Source organism: Hippocampus bargibanti, linkage group LG19, assembly GCF_051943395.1.
Source record: "Hippocampus bargibanti isolate YZ-2025 linkage group LG19, ASM5194339v1, whole genome shotgun sequence".
Classification (NCBI taxonomy): domain Eukaryota; kingdom Metazoa; phylum Chordata; class Actinopteri; order Syngnathiformes; family Syngnathidae; genus Hippocampus; species Hippocampus bargibanti.
This window is the reverse complement of record NC_142752.1, coordinates 8,641,602-8,658,125: the sequence shown is the minus strand read 5'-3', so window position 1 is coordinate 8,658,125 and position 16,524 is coordinate 8,641,602. Positions and strand designations below refer to the sequence as shown.

Here is a 16,524-nt window from a genome sequence, read left to right as displayed (position 1 = left end):
ATAAGAAGAAACTGATATGTTTGAGTCTGGCATGCCGAAGCACATTAAGTACGCGTATAACATCAGGAACAGCAAGCAGACCTCCGTGGCCAGATGGTGTAAAATTCGGCAGCAAGATTAAAGATCTTTACTATAAAGTGGGCACCTGGAAACACATTCCCCACCACGTCCATGACTGTCCTGTTATACCTCCAGTAGCTATGCAGTAGCTGATAGGAAGATATTTTAAAATATATATATAGTAATAACAATGCATTCAGTGAATTTACTTCAGTAATGACTTGGCTTGATGTGGACTGTTGTTAATTTATATATGAAATCAGAATCAGAATCAGAATCAGGATCATCTTTATTGCCAAGTATGTAGGACACACAAGGAATTTTATCACGACGAAGCCACAAATAAATATTTAGAAAATTGAGAACAATAGTTCATTATTTTTTAACGGTCACCATAGTTGGGCATATTTTAATACCATAAAAAAGATGGATACTTTAGAGCAAAAAATCTTAGAACGTCGACATTTGTACGGTGTACTGTTTACAGGAGACGCCATTTTGGAATAACTGACCAATGACGAACGACTTTGCCTCATTTCAATCGAGAAAAGTCGTTTATTATTGACAACGGCTTATTTTGTACCGCAACGAGTCTCTGTTTGGTACGTCACCCTTATTATTTTGAGTTGTATAAAAAACGTCCGAAAGTAATATTTTCACGACTTCGGTTGAGTTTAGGTCAGGAAAAAGAAGCATGCTCATTGGCTACCGAGGAGCCGTGGCGCCAATGTGTGACGTCACACCCCACTACTCAACGTTTGTCGTGTGAACGCGTGTACGCGCTTAGACGAGTCGGAGCAGGTAAGATATCAAGCACCACGAGGAATAAGTCTCGTGAAACGTTTTGTGAACAACTTCTTTGAGTTTTTGTTGTTTATTTGCATCGTAAATTATCCCACTTTCCGCACGTTTGCCAAGCAAGGATCACGCGCTATTGGAGGAAGAGAAGGACGGGGGATGGGGTAAGCAGAAGGTGGGGGAGGCTGATACTGTGCATGCGCCTTCTTGGCTTGTCGGCGTGTACGCGCGCTGGGTCGGTCGATGCAAGAGAGAGAGAAATATCCCGACTGGCCTGGCCTAAGCGTGGCTCCCGGTCTCGATTATTTGCCACTTTGCCTCGACGGACCAAGAGTTTAGGAGTGTTTGTGTGTCCTCTCCGACACTGCCGGGGCAAGTCGGTTTACACGGCGGCCACCGAGGCCACTCACGAGGCGGGCCTGCCGGAGCGGAGAGGTGAGGCGTTTGAGGAAACTGCAACTTTTCCAACTTGGTGAGTGGCGGCCTGCCTGAGCACTCTTTCTATTTATTCCCCCACTCTTTTGCTTATACATCAGAATCCCATCACTTCGTGTACCTTTGCGATATTATTAACGTTTGCACTGACATAAGACACAATTTGAGGGGGTAAACATTAGTGGCGACGTGCCGCTTATAGCGATTAACACCTCTGTATGTTTGTGTGTAGCTTTATGGCGTTGCCGACTTATCCTCCTCTCCAACAAAACCCGACGTTAATTAAATTTAATCTCGTTCTAAATTCCACACGTCAACGCGATATGGATACCCGTGGCATTTTTATTTGATTTATTTCGAGTTGAAAGCGCACAGTATCCTTGGCCAGCCTTGTCAGCCATATCCTCCACGCGGAGACACCGAGCTGCCATTGGTCGGTCACGCCGACGAAGATCCCACTTGTCGTGGCAAAGTCAAAGTCCACTTTTGTCGGTGTCGGACCAATCGAGAAACGGCCACTAATACGTTTAAAAACAGTTACTGGTGACGTTTTGTCGTTGTGGGTCACGGGTGTTTGGATGGGTGTGATGCAGTTCTGTGTTCGACCGTCTCACGTTCAGCAGAATCGTCCTTTTCCTCCTAAAATGTAAAATAAGTTTATTGTATTAAAAGCTTAAGACATAAATATACAGCAAAAGTACTCATCAACTTTCATTAAATGTAACCCAAACACATGTTTAGATACATTTATCTTTTTTAAATGATCCCCTACCTTAGTTACTGATGTTTACTAAAGTGGTGAAAAGGGCATCTACTGTATTGTTAAAGGATCAACAAATTGAGGAAAAAAGAAGGTTTTGGAGAAGATTCTGCATAGCGGCGGGGATAGAGAGCTATAGTTTTAAGTACAAATGGCTTTTGGACTCATATCAAAGGAATAAAAGCAAAACAGAAGGGGGGCATCTCTGCATATCTTGATTCATGAATTGGGATACAAGTCAAGGACGGTTTAATTTAAAGTAGAGCAATTGAGTTCCATTCAGTAAGGTTAGAATTGGACTCAATATAGTAGAATTCAGTTCAGCTTGATTTGTTCTCATGAGTGTTTTTGTTTTTTTAAAACGTAAATTAACTTGTCATTAGGTTTCTTTTAATGTAGTTTTTTTCCGTTACAGGTATAGTTTTCCAATGAAATTGATTTGATCTGTATACAGTTTAAAGTTAAATATGTTTGGAGACATTTCTAAAAATTGCAAAACAACATACATTTTCAAGAACCATTTTTTTATTTGATTTGATTTTAAAAATACTCTGAAACCTCTGAATCCGACTTATGGGAAAACAGCCAAGTTTTTAACATGGTATAAACCTTTCATATTTGCATCCAAAATCAGGACCCATATGAAAGATTTTTTTGGGTGAATTTTGATGTTGCCATCTTGTATTTAAAGGTATGTTATTTTCCATCTAGGAAGAAGTGAATCCCGTGCAAGCATCAGTGATGCCCGCAACACACCCTCAACCCGGATCCATGCAGGACCAACATGTTGAAGAGGGACCCATGGCTAATGTCCCCATCTCAGGCCATGTCACAGCTCTCCCTTCCTCTGCACCCCCTTCTCCCACCACGGCCATATCCATGGCGAATACCAACATAAGTGTGACAGCCCTCCACTCTCCTGCAGAGGCCAGCCCCGCAAAGCCCACTGTGGCTTTGCCCACCGTCTCTGGGTTGAGCCCGGCCGGCTCGCACATCGCCTCTGCATCGGACTCGCCAGCGTTCTCTGTGAGCAACGCAAAACAGGCACCAGTGGATTTCGGTCATCCAAACCTGGACGATGAGCACCCTAATAAACTGATGTGCAAAGGCGTGAGCGTGACGCTGGAGAATGACCGCGTGTGGAAGCAGTTCCACAGCTGTGGTACGGAGATGATTCTCACCAAACAGGGCCGCCGCATGTTCCCTTATTGTCGCTACCGCCTAACTGGACTGGACCCTGAGCAACAATATATCCTGATGCTATCCATTGTACCTTCTGACAAATACAAATACCGCTGGAACTCGACAAACTGGGAGGTGGCGGGCCCGGCAGAATACCAAGCCCAGGTTGCGGCGCGGGCCTTTTCCCACCACACCACACCGTGCCGCGGCTCGGACCTCATGGGCATCATGTTGTCCTTCTACAAACTCAAAGTCACCAACAACCCCAAAGACTTGGAGGGTCACATCATCCTCACTTCCATGCATCGCTACATTCCACAGCTCCACGTCATTCCCCTGTCCGAAGACATCACACCGCCGCTGGTTGCGGGACCCGAAAGCTTGACGTTCACCTTCCCACAGACGGAGTTCATGGCAGTGACCACTTATCAGAATTTTCTCGTCACACAGCTGAAGATCAACCACAATCCTTTTGCCAAAGGCTTCCGGGAGGATCGATTTGGACCTAACTGGAGTGATATCCCAGTAGAAAAACTGCAGCTTGACATGGAAATGGAACCAACTGAGGAGCAACCAGAAAGTAAACCTGTTGACCAAAGGTAGGAGTTTTTTGTTACCTTTTTTTCTGGAGTTTAAAAAAAATGTTTTTGTCAAATAGGAATAAATGATTCACATGCATCCATTACTTCACAATATTTATCCAGATGGAACAATTTATTTACATCCACCAATAAGCAACCAATGCAAGGTGTTATCAGTTCTTACTAACTATTCTATGTTAGATTAGGTGAGTGATAAACGACAGCATGTTCGGATTCACACATACAATTTGTTTATGTCGCGGATGTGGGACCGGTCTTCTAAACCGATTTCATCGCTACGTGAGCATTAACCTCCGCCGCGAGCTATTTGTCTTGCTATCTGGCTATCTATTAGTTATCTGGCTGGCTACCTAGCTGGTTATATATTTTCTATCTATTATCTATCAATCTATCTAGCTTTCTATCTATTAGTTATCTATTAGCTAGCTAACTTTCTATCTATTTGAGTTATTCCTGGTTGAGTGAATGCTGGCACATGTGGCTGCAGCTGCTCACCCACAGAAAAACGTATCGTGTGACTGTTAAGTTACCTTGAGAGTTTTGAAAGAAAGGCGCTTATAAATGAAATGTATTATTATTATTATTATAAATCTGTTTATGTTCCTGTGTGAAAAGGTGGCAGATTTACAAAATATTTCACTCAAGTCACTCAATGGATAATTTGCTTTTAATAAAAAATGTAGTTTGAATGTTGATTTGTATTTTCCCAACAGACCCCTGAGTCTTGAATCAGCCTACGTTCCCACTGAGCAAGAGTCCATCAACCACGATCCAGTCACTCCATGTGTGCAAGGCCGACAAGCCGTCGGAGACTTGAGGCTTGCTCTCAAACGTTCATGGCTGAAAGGCGATAATAACACAGATAATGACACGTCGCCCAGCAAGCGGCTCCACATTGAGTCCCCCCCAAAATCCTGTGTGAGTTCTCTGCCGTCAGTGCAGAGAACCTTGTGTTGGGATCAGAACAACAGGAACGGGCACTGGAGCCGATTGGAGGGAGGATGGAAATATGCTACCTTACGACCTGCAGATTGTCGCAGACACTCATCGAGCGCCAGCGCAGAGCCTGAATTAGATGAAGTCGAGGGACTAACCTTTGTCTCATTCGCAACCAGGGTAAATGCCTGCAAACTACAGATCCAATAATGTTTTCTTATGCTTCTTAATTGGTTCATTACCAAAACACAAATACGTGTTTTTCTGGTCATTGGCTTACAGTACAAATTTTAAATTTTAAGCGTTTTTCTCTCAATAATTTGTCAAGCAGATCACAAAATATATTTAATAATAATAATAATACATTTTATTTCAAGCGCCTTTCAAAACACCCAACACCTTCATTTGATTGCGTGTGTGGTTCAAAATGAGTAAAGTATATGATGAAAATAAGTGGAAACTACATTTTATGATGGGGAAAAAAATCACAGTGCAAGCAAATCACTGGGTAAAATCAGATTCAGAAAGCCTTTAATAGTCCCACAATGTGGAAATTTGCAATCTACAGAAGTGAATTTGAAAGGGGTGGGGGATCAAAAGATACTCTATGCACCAAAGAGAATGTCAGGAGACTGACATGTACAACTGCACACAACAAGTTTCATAAAAAGAACTGTACATAGCGTAAAGTATAAAAATACAGTATAAAAAACATGAAATGTTTTGGGAACAGTGTCCTTGTTGAATGTGGCAGCCATTTTGCACTTGTGGTATCCAAGGTGAACATAAACAAGGCTGTGTAGTCACATGAGTGAAGGACTGAATGTTAAAATGGAAGAAACAAGGTATTTTTAAGGAAACATACCACCACAAAGCTTTTCAAATACAGTTGTCACCTGTCGCTCCGATCATGGAACCTGCACAGCTTTCCACTGGACTTCTTTTCCGTGATACAGGAAGCTCTGGAGGATCACGTCCGAGCTGAGCCATCCAGGAAGTCTCCGCTGGCATTAACGGATTCCTCCCCGATGACCCCCATACAGCAAATAAAAACTGGTACAATGTTGTTTTTCAGGTGATGTAACATTTGTATCTAATCCCGCAAATCTAATCAATTCACATGTTTCAGAAGAGGATCCTCCAGAAACTACAGAGGAGAAGATTGGTCGCCTTGAGGCCATCTTGCGACAGGATCTCAAAGTGGCAAAGCACAGACAGGTGATCCATCCTGTCCTGGAGGAAGGTGAGCGGATGCATTGACACCTTGACAATTATAAACAAGGATTGCTGTGCCCTAATAATAATAATAATAATAATAATAATATCAAACATGAATTGTGTTCTTTTTTTCAGTGGGCTTGAAGTTGAGCTCTCTGGATCCCAGCAAACCAATTGATCTGCTCTACTTGGGGGTTCGCCTGCCACTCCCACCCTTCATCCATGACAGTAAGTCCTAGTTAGACCCACCTCAGAAATTCAAACCGCCTACTCATAGCGCAGCACAGCACACAGCTCGCTTTGAACTCCCAAAGCAAATGAAATGACAATTAAACATCCTCACACCTAGGTACAACCTCAAATTAAGCAAGAAAGAGCTAAATTCACCAGCCTGAGTAGTTTATGTTGCCTTTTGAAAGCGTCAGCGTTAATTCCGCTCGTTTGCTTTGCAGGTGAGGGTTTGACTTTCATCTCCCGAACAGGAAAAACAAGTGACGTGACTAAAATAAAGGGTTGGAAAAACAAGTTTGTTCAAAGCAAGCAGCCAAGCGATGGTGAGGTGACTTCTACGTACTCTATATGCCTTACTGGGTTTTAAATATGCATATCGTTTTGTTCCTTCTTCCAGGCTCCCAAAAGAACCTGTCAGCCTTCTGCAGCAACATGCTGGACGAGTACTTGGAGAACGAGGCCCAGCAGATCAGCGAACGTGCTGCCGCATTCTCCACCGGCCCCGAAGCCCCCGTGGCCTACCAGCTACCCGCTAAAAGCGCCAGCTACGTGAAGACGCTGGACACTGTCCTCAAGCGCCACAAGACGCCTATTGGCATCAACAACAAGCCATGTCCTCTCTCCTTTAAGCCACTGCTATATGCTGCTTTGACATCGCCGCCTCCAAACCTGGCGAGAACTCCAACCACCACCATGCTTTGTGCTTCTAGTCCACGCAGGTAATAACTAGCCGGGGGTTCCTCTTTTGGGGTGTTTTTATTTATTTATTTATTTATTCTTGTGTTCCATGTGGAGGAACATTGTGCATAAACCATAATAGATGAGGGACAGTAAAAGCCTTGCACGCTACGCAGACCAATGCATTGCCTCTGGCTTTTTCAATCTTGAGAAGTCTTGAAAGCCTCTTTTATGATCACCTCTCCCAGCGGAAAAATCAACATGATAAGCCATGTTTATACAATGGGACATTTTCCTATCCCCTTGCGGTCAGACCGACACAGGCTTCCCGGTTGATGACTACCATCAAGTCAACTGCCCCACCGATTGTCCAGCAGAAACTGTTGGAAATGGAAAACGATGTCATGAGCCAGGGTTGTACCCGAACGCACCTGACACCAATGAGGGTCTCGGCCTCGCTGGCTGTTATGATGACCAATGAGGTACTAAATAATTGCCAATTGTGCATTTCTAACACGTCTAAATATCCACAAAAGGTCCATCAGCACCATGACCAGACCGGCACCACTATATATCATCGGGATCAGTGATGTCCAATAGCTCATAACTGACTAACCAACAAATTCAGGGATGCATATTCTCATTTTTTAAGAAACAATCAAGTCTCCGGAGGGTAGTGACAATTGTTTGCAGCAAACTTCTGTTCATGATTCGAATTTAGTGGATAATGGGAATGATTTGAGAAGTGTTGGCAGCACATTCAAAATCTGCAAAGCAATTAAATTTGTGTAAGTAGTCGCTAGTTAGATATATTGTGCTATGTCAGTTTTCTTTGTCTTTTTTGTAATATTGTAGATTATCAGAATAGCACATGATTCATTGTGTAGTAACGAAAGAAAAGTGAAAATGTTATTTTATGTATGGATAAATTCTTTCTCTTGAATTAAAATTGTTGATGTATTAGAAAAATAGATTTTACTCAAATAATGGTTTTTCATTTGCCATTTAGAAATATAATGCTCAAATGAATGTATTTTGGTTTATTTCAATTTGTTTTGTAAACTTCGGCAGTCTAGTTAAATCGGGCCCATCAATTTTATAATTTGGCCCCTTTTTCAGACACAAACGGACCAACTGGCCCCCTTTATTAATTTCCCACATGCATCCCTGCAAATGGAAGGCATACCTAAAAATGTTGCTGATGCACATTGCACAATATTTTACAATTATCAGAGCCAGTCATGTGAAGGTCAAACATTTCCACAAAAAAATATTAACCTGCTCTTCCTCCTCTGTTTCTTTTTTCTTCTTCCTTTTTTAACCAGACACTGCAACAGCAACCTGAGAAATCACCCCCAAATCCACTTCAGAAGATGAAGGGATCAGAATGCAGACAAGAGTTCTGCCGACTGGGTTGTGTGTGCTTCAGTCTCAGTTATCCCATCGTGGGCCCGCTCCACTGCCGGCAGCCTGCATGCATGTTCAGATGTGCCTGCTCCAAACAGACAACACAAGATAACTGGCAGCAGGATGAAGTGAATCGTGGTAAGATCATAAGTTGAGCCTGGCATATTCAATTTTTTTCTTGACCACATGCAAATGTTACTCCTGAATAATAATAATACTAATAATACATTTTATTTACAAGCGCCTTTCAAAACTCTCAAGGACACTTTACAGTCACAGGATAAGAACATTTTAGAATCTAAAATGTTGTTATCCTGCCCACTTGACTGCCGAGGCCCTATGTGGCCCACGGTGTCAAATGAGTTTGACACCCATGTTTTAGATCAAAGTCGTGGATTTTATATTTATTAATATGAATATTGATGGTATTAGTATTATTTTTGTTGTATGCCATTTCACTTCAATTTTTATTATTGATTTTTACTTTTATGTCCCTTGAAGTGCTACTATAGAGGTCATGGTCATTCAAATATTTTTTTGTTTTTTTTTTTCTCTGCCAGCAGGGACAAATCCGGAGCACAAGTCATGTTCCACCACACAGTCCAATAAACTGTGGAATCGCAGTATTTATGACGCGGATCCAGATCCGCTCTTTCAACCCGAAAGGCAATGTCCGCTCCCTGAACCCCTTCTCAAGCCGTATGCGGCGCTGCCCATGCAACAGGTTCAAAATAATTACATGAAGATTTAAATGAATAATTATAAGTTTCCTGTAAATGAGCAACACCAATCTGTAATTGCAGATTGAAGAAGAGGACAAGGATCCTGTATACAAGTACCTGGAGAGCTTCCTGACTTGCGCGCGCGTTCGTCCGTTCAAAAGCAAGCCGCCATCTCAAAACACCATTGATTACATTCCAACACTCTCCATCAACTCCAAGAAGTGTAGTCAGCCACCATGCGAACCAAAAAAGCCAGGTAGGAACCATTACGATGGTTTATGTTTAAATTGACTTCTTTATGAGTTTACAATAACGTATGTGTGTTCTTACACAGAATACACAATTTCCAAAGAGAAACCGATTAAAAAACAAATCGAGGTCCAGTCGGTATGTCGCTGGGAGGATGACCGTGAGATGATCTTGGAGACTTTGTTCACACGCCTTAATCAGGATAAATTGTCCGAGCCTTTCAACACTGGACCATATCTCATCCACCCTGTCACCAAGATATTTATTCAAAAGCCTACCGGGTCAAACCTCACCTATAGGGTGAGTTTTCTGTGCCTGTTCTAAGGTTGCATATAGAGGACCATACATTGCGTATTTGTCCTTGAGTGACTAGTCTGTGTGGTAAACTCAAAAATGACATCATGTCTCCTCCAGGTACGCATCAGTCGACCAGGAAATTTTCATGTCATATCTGAGGAGCAGAACTCTCATGAGGATTCGCTGGACATGAAGGAAGAAGAAGCCGAGCAGTCTGTGGGGCAATCTGAAATCATGCCCTTCCTTGGTGGCGTGTTGCCTGCTGGTCTGATGGTGGCCAGAACCAAACCAGTTAGCGGCCAAACATCTGAACTCATACAGGTGAGAAAATATGATCTTGGTCGGGAGTGTGAAACACATAAGATCAAAAATGTGATTAATTCATGCATTTTAGCCATTATATTTTTCTGTTCTATCCTAATACTGTTTTGTAACCAAAAATACATTACTAGATTTATGGATTTAAGTTTACCATTTATTTTCATGCCGTTATATTTCACCCTATTTATGACAATTTGGGGACATGTTGATGTGCAAATTTTAGGTCAGATTACTATTAGATTCTGTACCATTTTCTTAATCATTATTTTTTTCCTTAAACAGGTCAATGGCAAAACCTACAACTATGTTAACCTGCTGCTCGGCAGCATGGGGTCACTGCACCCAGCCAACCGGCTCGCGGCATATGCCACAGGCAGGCTGCAGCAGCGCTCCAACCTAACTCGCAAGATGGACCATTCCCCCATCGCTCCTGTGCGCCAAGTTGAGGCAAATCCTGCCAGTCAAAACTTGAAGGCTACTGACAGACTGATGCCCATGGCGATGTCAGCAAAGGACAGCACTGACTTCCAGACCCAACCGCTTTGTATGATTATATTATTTATGAAAAGTCTGTGTATAATTTATTCAGTCCATTTTCAGGTGGCAGTCAAAAAAAAAAGCAAAAAAAGTGAAAACTTGAAGATACTACGTCCTTATTAGGATTTTATTTTATTGATTTCCTTCACTGTAGAACAACGTGCAAAAAAACATTGATATTAACTTATTCACTGCCATTCACGAATTCATAACTTTGCTGCTGTGTTACTTCCGGATAGGCGAACGCTGGCGCGAATGGCTGACGCTGCTCACCCGCACGAAAAAAATCCTGTGACTGTAAAGTGTCCTTGAGAGTTTTGAAAGGCGCTTAGAATTTAAATATGTTATTATTATTTATTTTTAAATTGAAAATATGACGAAGAGCATCCAATTTTCTTTTCCACAAGGGAGCAGCATTTCCCTTAATTCAAGATCATATAACTCCAGACCCATATCATTTAGGAATTTTCTGATGAAAGCAAAGAGTCTAAGGTTTCTAACGCTGTATTGAATGTTTATGTAGTCCTAAAACTCAATATTATGTGGGTCCTGGAATCAGAATCAGAAAACCTTTATTCGTCCCACAATGGGGACATTTGCAGTCCACAGCAGCAATTTGAAATGGGATGGGGTGGTGGGGTGAAAGGACAGAAACAAGATATTCTAAGCATAGCAAAATAAAAATGTCAACTGTATACTGTAAATGTGCAAAACCGTTTCATAAAAAACTGACATAGTGCAAGTGTCAAGAAAGGCATATTGATATATTGCATCAACCCATATTTACAAGTCACATGTGATCATTGTGAATTGCGAAGCCTGACAGCAGTCGGTAGGAACGAGCGGCGCTACCTCTCCTTGCAGCGCGGGTGTCATAGTCTGGCTGAAGGAGCTACCCAGTGCTGTCAGGAGGGGGTGGGAGAGGCTGTCCATCATAGCTAGCATCCGTCTGTTGCCCACCTCCTCCAGAGAGTCCAGCGAGCAGCCCAGGACAGAACTGACCCTCTTGACAAGGTGCTCCAGTCTTTTCCTGTCCCGGGTGGTGATGCTACCTGACCAGCAGACAATTCCATAGTGGATGGCTGAAGCCACCACAGAGTCATAGAAAGTCTTTAGGAGTGACCCCTGAACTCCAAACACCCTCAGTTTCCTGAGTAGGAAGAGGCGACTGTCCCTTTTTGATTAGGGCATCCGTGTTTGTAGTCCAGTCCAGTTTATTGTTGAGAGTAACACCCAGCTACTTGTAGGAGGTCACCGTCTCAATGTCCGAACCCTGGATGTTCAACGGTGCAGGTGAGGATTGTTTCCTGCAGAAATCCACTACTTTCAAGTATTCAAGTGACAATGACAAAAACCCTGGCACTAAAGTGGATACATTTTTGCACATTGTCTGGCAGTGAATGAGTTAATTGGTATATATTTTTTTTAAATCTGGTTTTTGTTGGATTTAAAAAAAAGGTGAAATTACATTTTGATAGTCATTTGAAAGTGGAAAGAACAAAAAAACACAAATGCAAGTTACCATATTGCTATAAATGTGTTTTCATGATTCTTAACTCTTGTTTTCCCAGTTCAATTGTCAAAGTGTGTGAAAAAAGAACCCGAAAGTCCAACACGGACCCACCTCGCCCCACTCGCTGCCATCAACCCTTTCCAGCGGTCGGCCCGCTCATCCGTCTCACTCACAGTGTCACCTTCGCTGAAGACTCCCAGCTTCTTGAGCCAGAGCGGCACCTATTCCTTCAGAATCTGCCCACCATCTAATCCGGCCAAGAAGGATAAAAATCATCCTGGCGTTACCCTCCCGGGGGGCTTTACTCTCATTCGCTTACCCAAGTTAGAGGAGCCGAACGAGCACACAAGTACGGAAGCTCAGCAAGGGACATCTAACGGAGATGAGCCGGTGGCCATTAATGGAACCCAGGAGACCAAGGATGACCATCCTATGTGTTCTTCAGAGGACTGTGAATCTAGTTTGTCTGATGACAGCGCAGACCATGACAGTGATGTGAGTAAACCAGTCTAATATCAAAACACACCCCCGCCAAAGACTCACTCAATAGAAAATCCTAAAAAATATCCCAAATGGATGTGTCATAGCATCACAACGAATATGTTATAACGTTTCAGTTTTTTGTTTTTGTGTACAGGACTCCACTGTTGACATCGAGACCATCGAGGAGTCCAAACAGGAAGTGGCCCTCGCAAGACTGAAGGAAATGGCCCAGAATAAATCACCTGCATTGTGCACGGGCAAACTGGAAAATCTCAGCTCAAGAAGGCGCAAGAACCACTGTGTTACTGAGAAGCAGCGCCGCTTGGAGCAACGCGCACTTTTTGACAAGCTGAAGGAGGTCCTCGGCCAACGCGAAGGTTCCAAACTACACCTTCTCGAAACGGTTGGTGCACCGTGTTTTTATATTCAATGCGTTGCCCATATTTTGTTGAATCGTTTTCCTTATTTCATCGTGTGTTGAAAATGTTGAACCGAATGTGTTTTGATGAAACATGGATATCCCGCTGGGTATGTGTGGTCCTTAGGCTTTGAGGGAAATCAATACGTTGAAGTACATTTCTGACGGGCTCCAGGCGAGGAAGAAGAAGCTGGCTCAGATCCATGCGGCTCACTTGAAGAAATTGTCCTGCTTGTCTGGTATGTGTTCCCCCTTTTGTTTGATCACAGTTTAAAAAGAAAAAAGAAAAGATTCATTCATTCATTGAAGTCTTTTGTGTTGTTTGATTTTTTTTGCATCATAGGGAAACCTGAGGAACTGATCAAATGCAATTTGGACATGATCTTCAGAACTTTGAAGGGCAAAGATGGCTTCAAAACAGAGCCTTTCTTCATGCGTCTTTACCAATCCAATAAGGAGCAAGCCGCAAACGCCTCCAGTCCACGTTCTCGACCACCGCCATCACCACCACCACCACAACCAAAGCCTTCTCCCCAGCTCGTCCCATCGGAACGCCCCTCACTTTTGCCTCTCACACCCCAAAAGTATGCTCCATCTACTCCAAAGCCGAACGATGCTGCAACCCCTGCTGTGTCGGCTCCACCCAGCAAGGAGGCATTGACCCAATCTGCACAGAAATTTGCCATCCCTCTAATTCGTTCCAAGACTGGCAGACTCATCCTGCCTTCGTCGATGAAACCTGGTAAAGGACCACCCATGCAATTCTGATCATGTCATGACATATATGTATTATTATGTACACATCAATAATGTATACATTTTAAATTGTATAATGGTGCATTTTGACTGCCTTTAAAACCTACTTTGACAGAATCGCCAATTTCTTACAGCAATATTTCTTAAAGCAAAAAAACAACTACTTACAGTTCCACTTAGGCGTTTGCGTATTGTCTTAGCAGGCCAAGGCATCTACAAACTCATGCTGATGAACCCCAACCAGGATGCAGATGTTACTTCCCAGTCTTCCAGCACCGGCTCGAGCATCCCATTGGACCTCGCGTTACCTCCCAATGCAGCCAAGCCCAGAAGCCAGGATAACGTGCCGACAGCAGTTCTTGGGAAACAGGTGCTGTGTTGCTTTGTGTAAGCGGGTTCGGTAAATGATACAACGTCTGGATAGAGTTGAGGCTCTTTATTAGGACGGCTGTGTAGGTTGGAGGGAGAAGGCAACTGTGTGGCTCTCGTAGGCTCTCATCAGACTGTCTCCTTTGATCTATAGCCAGGCATCACTAGTAGAACATGCAAATATGATTTGCTCATATCATTACAGGTGCCACTGCAGTCTAATTTGAGCGCATCTACCACACGTCGAGGAAGAGGAAGACCTCGAAAGGGTGAAAAGGTCCTGAAAAGGAAAGCAAAACCAGACAAGGATGAAACATTCATTCCAAACCAATGTGGCGACCAACCAATTAAGCGCAAGAGAGGGCGTCCCCGCAAAAGCGAGCCCTTTGCGAGCCCCAAGTACACGTCTCCTAATGGGGCTTCACGGCCGCGCACACGAGGCTCCCTGGGTAAGGACTTCCCCAGCGCCAAGCGGCAGTCCTGGATTGACATTGAGATGGAGCTGGACCCTGATTCAGACTCAGAATAAGAACATTTTTGACTGCAACTACAGGCCTGATTGCTTACACCAGATGTGCCTGTCTATAGTTTGCATGTGTGTGTGCTTGTGTCAGGGTTGCAAAAGGCAGAAACGTTTATAGCAAATGTCCATTGGAAGTTAAAAGATGGGGAATATTTTAAATACGTCGCATTATGAAATAATCACATTTGAATATAAATGTCGCCATGTTTTGTCATCAGCAAACATCCTTACAAATTCAATTGAGCAGCTGCATCACTGAAATTCGCAATTATCGTCAATAACCCAGCAGCTATTATTTACTGTATTTTTTTAGTACTTCTATGAAATTGAGTTGTTTAAATTTGCTAAGACAGTAAACTAGGAGTTCTGTACAAAGAGCAACCTTTATGTTTGTAAATTTCTCTCCCCCTCACAAATTTCTATGAAACCAAGTTCACAACATGAATTTTGCAACCTCGGTTTGGGGATATGAGGACCAACACCACTGTGAATATTCAATGCTTCTCACTGGTCTCGCCAAATTAAGATATTTTGGTACATCTGGGAGCATTAATTGACCTGCTGAATGTAGCTTCATGAAAAATATCACAAATGTCACCACTATTTGTGATTTTGTTGTTGTTTTCCACTTAGTGGCCCGAATAAGAAACCTCTCTACTGTAAATGTTAATCACACTACTGTGATGAGGGTTTTAAATGACTTTTTTTCTCTCCATTCTATTGCCCTGTGGAAATCATGTTTGTTACGAGCACTTTGCTTTTGAAAGTACATGATTTGAATCAGTTGACCGCAAACCATGAAACGTCTACCGTCACATGTTGAATCTATTAAAATAACTAATATTGTGAATGGAAGAAATCATTTTGGACTATGTGGGTCTTTTTGCTGTTAAATTGAATACATTATAATATTTTGGAGCCGAAAGCTATTTCCTCTTGTCAGGGAAGTCCAGCAAAAGCTTCCTCTCCCACCGTGGGACCAGCGTGGGACGTCACATCCTCCACAGGTAAGGCTACGCTTACAATATGTACACCACCGTTACTGTTTTGACCTCTCTGTTTCCCGATGGCCTCGTCACAAAGTCGGCAGCCAACAATTACTGTTTGTGTTCTCTTGAGGACAACCCTTCACTTTTTCACAATAGTTTGCACAGACGTGGATTGAAAATGTTTGTGTCGTTCATAATAATTTTCCATTCTATTTTTATTCATGTTTACTCCTGCAGGTGGTTCCATTACTTTGTAAGCAGGCCGCGAATGAGCTTCATTGCAGTCTGAGGCGAACCGTCACGCTCAACGCAGTGGTCAGTGTGTGTTTATACATGACCTAAGAAAATGTTTGAATGTGTAAACTGGCTGTTGGCTGATTTTGTCTGGATAATGACTGATTCAACTCAATATTCTCAATTGGGGTTTAATATCAACATTTCAGACCACAACTGATTATCATCGTTTAATTGTTAGCTGGTACCAACATAAAAATGAGCATTTTAACTCATTCACGAATATATTCAGGAATTGAAAATACGTAGTCCGCCATTCCCGTATTTGTTCGGGATTTGTTGTTTTCTTGTTTAGGTGCCGATAAGGCGCTGGCCATGGCCTCTGGCAATTTTTTTTGTTTTCCACTAGAGCGCAGCATTTCCCTTTTTTCCATGTTAGTGCTTTGTTCCAGCTTTAGCTGTTGTTATCGTGCTATGTAAACTAATATGTATGTATGAGCATTGTATTTTGGACTACCAGCCTCATTTCAAGCTCATATTACTCCAGACCCATATAATTTAGGAATTAACTCTTTCTGATAAAAAAAGAGAATCTAAGGCAGGGATGTGAACGTCATTTTTTGCAGCGGGCCACATTCTAGTTACGTTTTCCTTTTGCGGGCCGTTATGAATTTGGGAAAGACATTTGAATGTTTAATTCCTTTCACATATTACATATAGAGCGCACACCAAATTAATGAATAGCTAGTTTTCTAATTTGAAGTAAAAAATAATGACTTACTGTGGTTTACATGGGACAATTTGAA

At 42.6% G+C, this 16,524-nt stretch overlaps 1 protein-coding gene across 5 annotated transcripts; it reads left to right on the top strand.

Moving 5' to 3' along the window:
- Positions 1-846: 846 nt before the first annotated feature.
- mgab (MAX dimerization protein MGA b) lies at positions 847-15,369 on the top strand. 5 transcript variants are annotated; one of them, XM_089022232.1, is made up of 21 exons: positions 847-1,330; positions 2,769-3,834; positions 4,551-4,953; positions 5,730-5,829; positions 5,903-6,016; positions 6,127-6,219; positions 6,444-6,545; positions 6,620-6,941; positions 7,214-7,382; positions 8,226-8,445; positions 8,868-9,031; positions 9,111-9,285; positions 9,364-9,578; positions 9,693-9,896; positions 10,179-10,440; positions 12,005-12,441; positions 12,584-12,832; positions 12,975-13,086; positions 13,191-13,589; positions 13,804-13,973; positions 14,178-15,369. In XM_089022232.1, the coding sequence occupies exons 2-21, from the start codon at positions 2,795-2,797 to the stop codon at positions 14,499-14,501; spliced, it is 5,274 nt and encodes a 1,757-aa protein (XP_088878358.1). In that variant the 5' UTR covers positions 847-1,330; positions 2,769-2,794; the 3' UTR covers positions 14,502-15,369. The 5 variants fall into 5 exon arrangements, with proteins under 5 accessions (XP_088878358.1, XP_088878362.1, XP_088878361.1 ...); XM_089022236.1 differs by having other exon boundaries at positions 2,765-3,834; positions 8,871-9,031; XM_089022235.1 differs by having other exon boundaries at positions 2,765-3,834; positions 13,807-13,973.
- The last annotated feature ends 1,155 nt before the right edge of the window (positions 15,370-16,524 follow it).

Excerpts from the sequence above, each read along its gene's own strand:
- mgab (XM_089022232.1), top strand. The coding sequence starts at position 2,795 with ATGCCCGCAACACACCCTCAACCCGGATCCATGCAGGACCAACATGTT. Across the intron at positions 4,954-5,729 it reads TTGTCTCATTCGCAACCAGG|GAAGCTCTGGAGGATCACGT; the intron begins GTAAATGCCTGC and ends TCCGTGATACAG. Across the intron at positions 6,546-6,619 it reads AAGCAAGCAGCCAAGCGATG|GCTCCCAAAAGAACCTGTCA; the intron begins GTGAGGTGACTT and ends TCCTTCTTCCAG.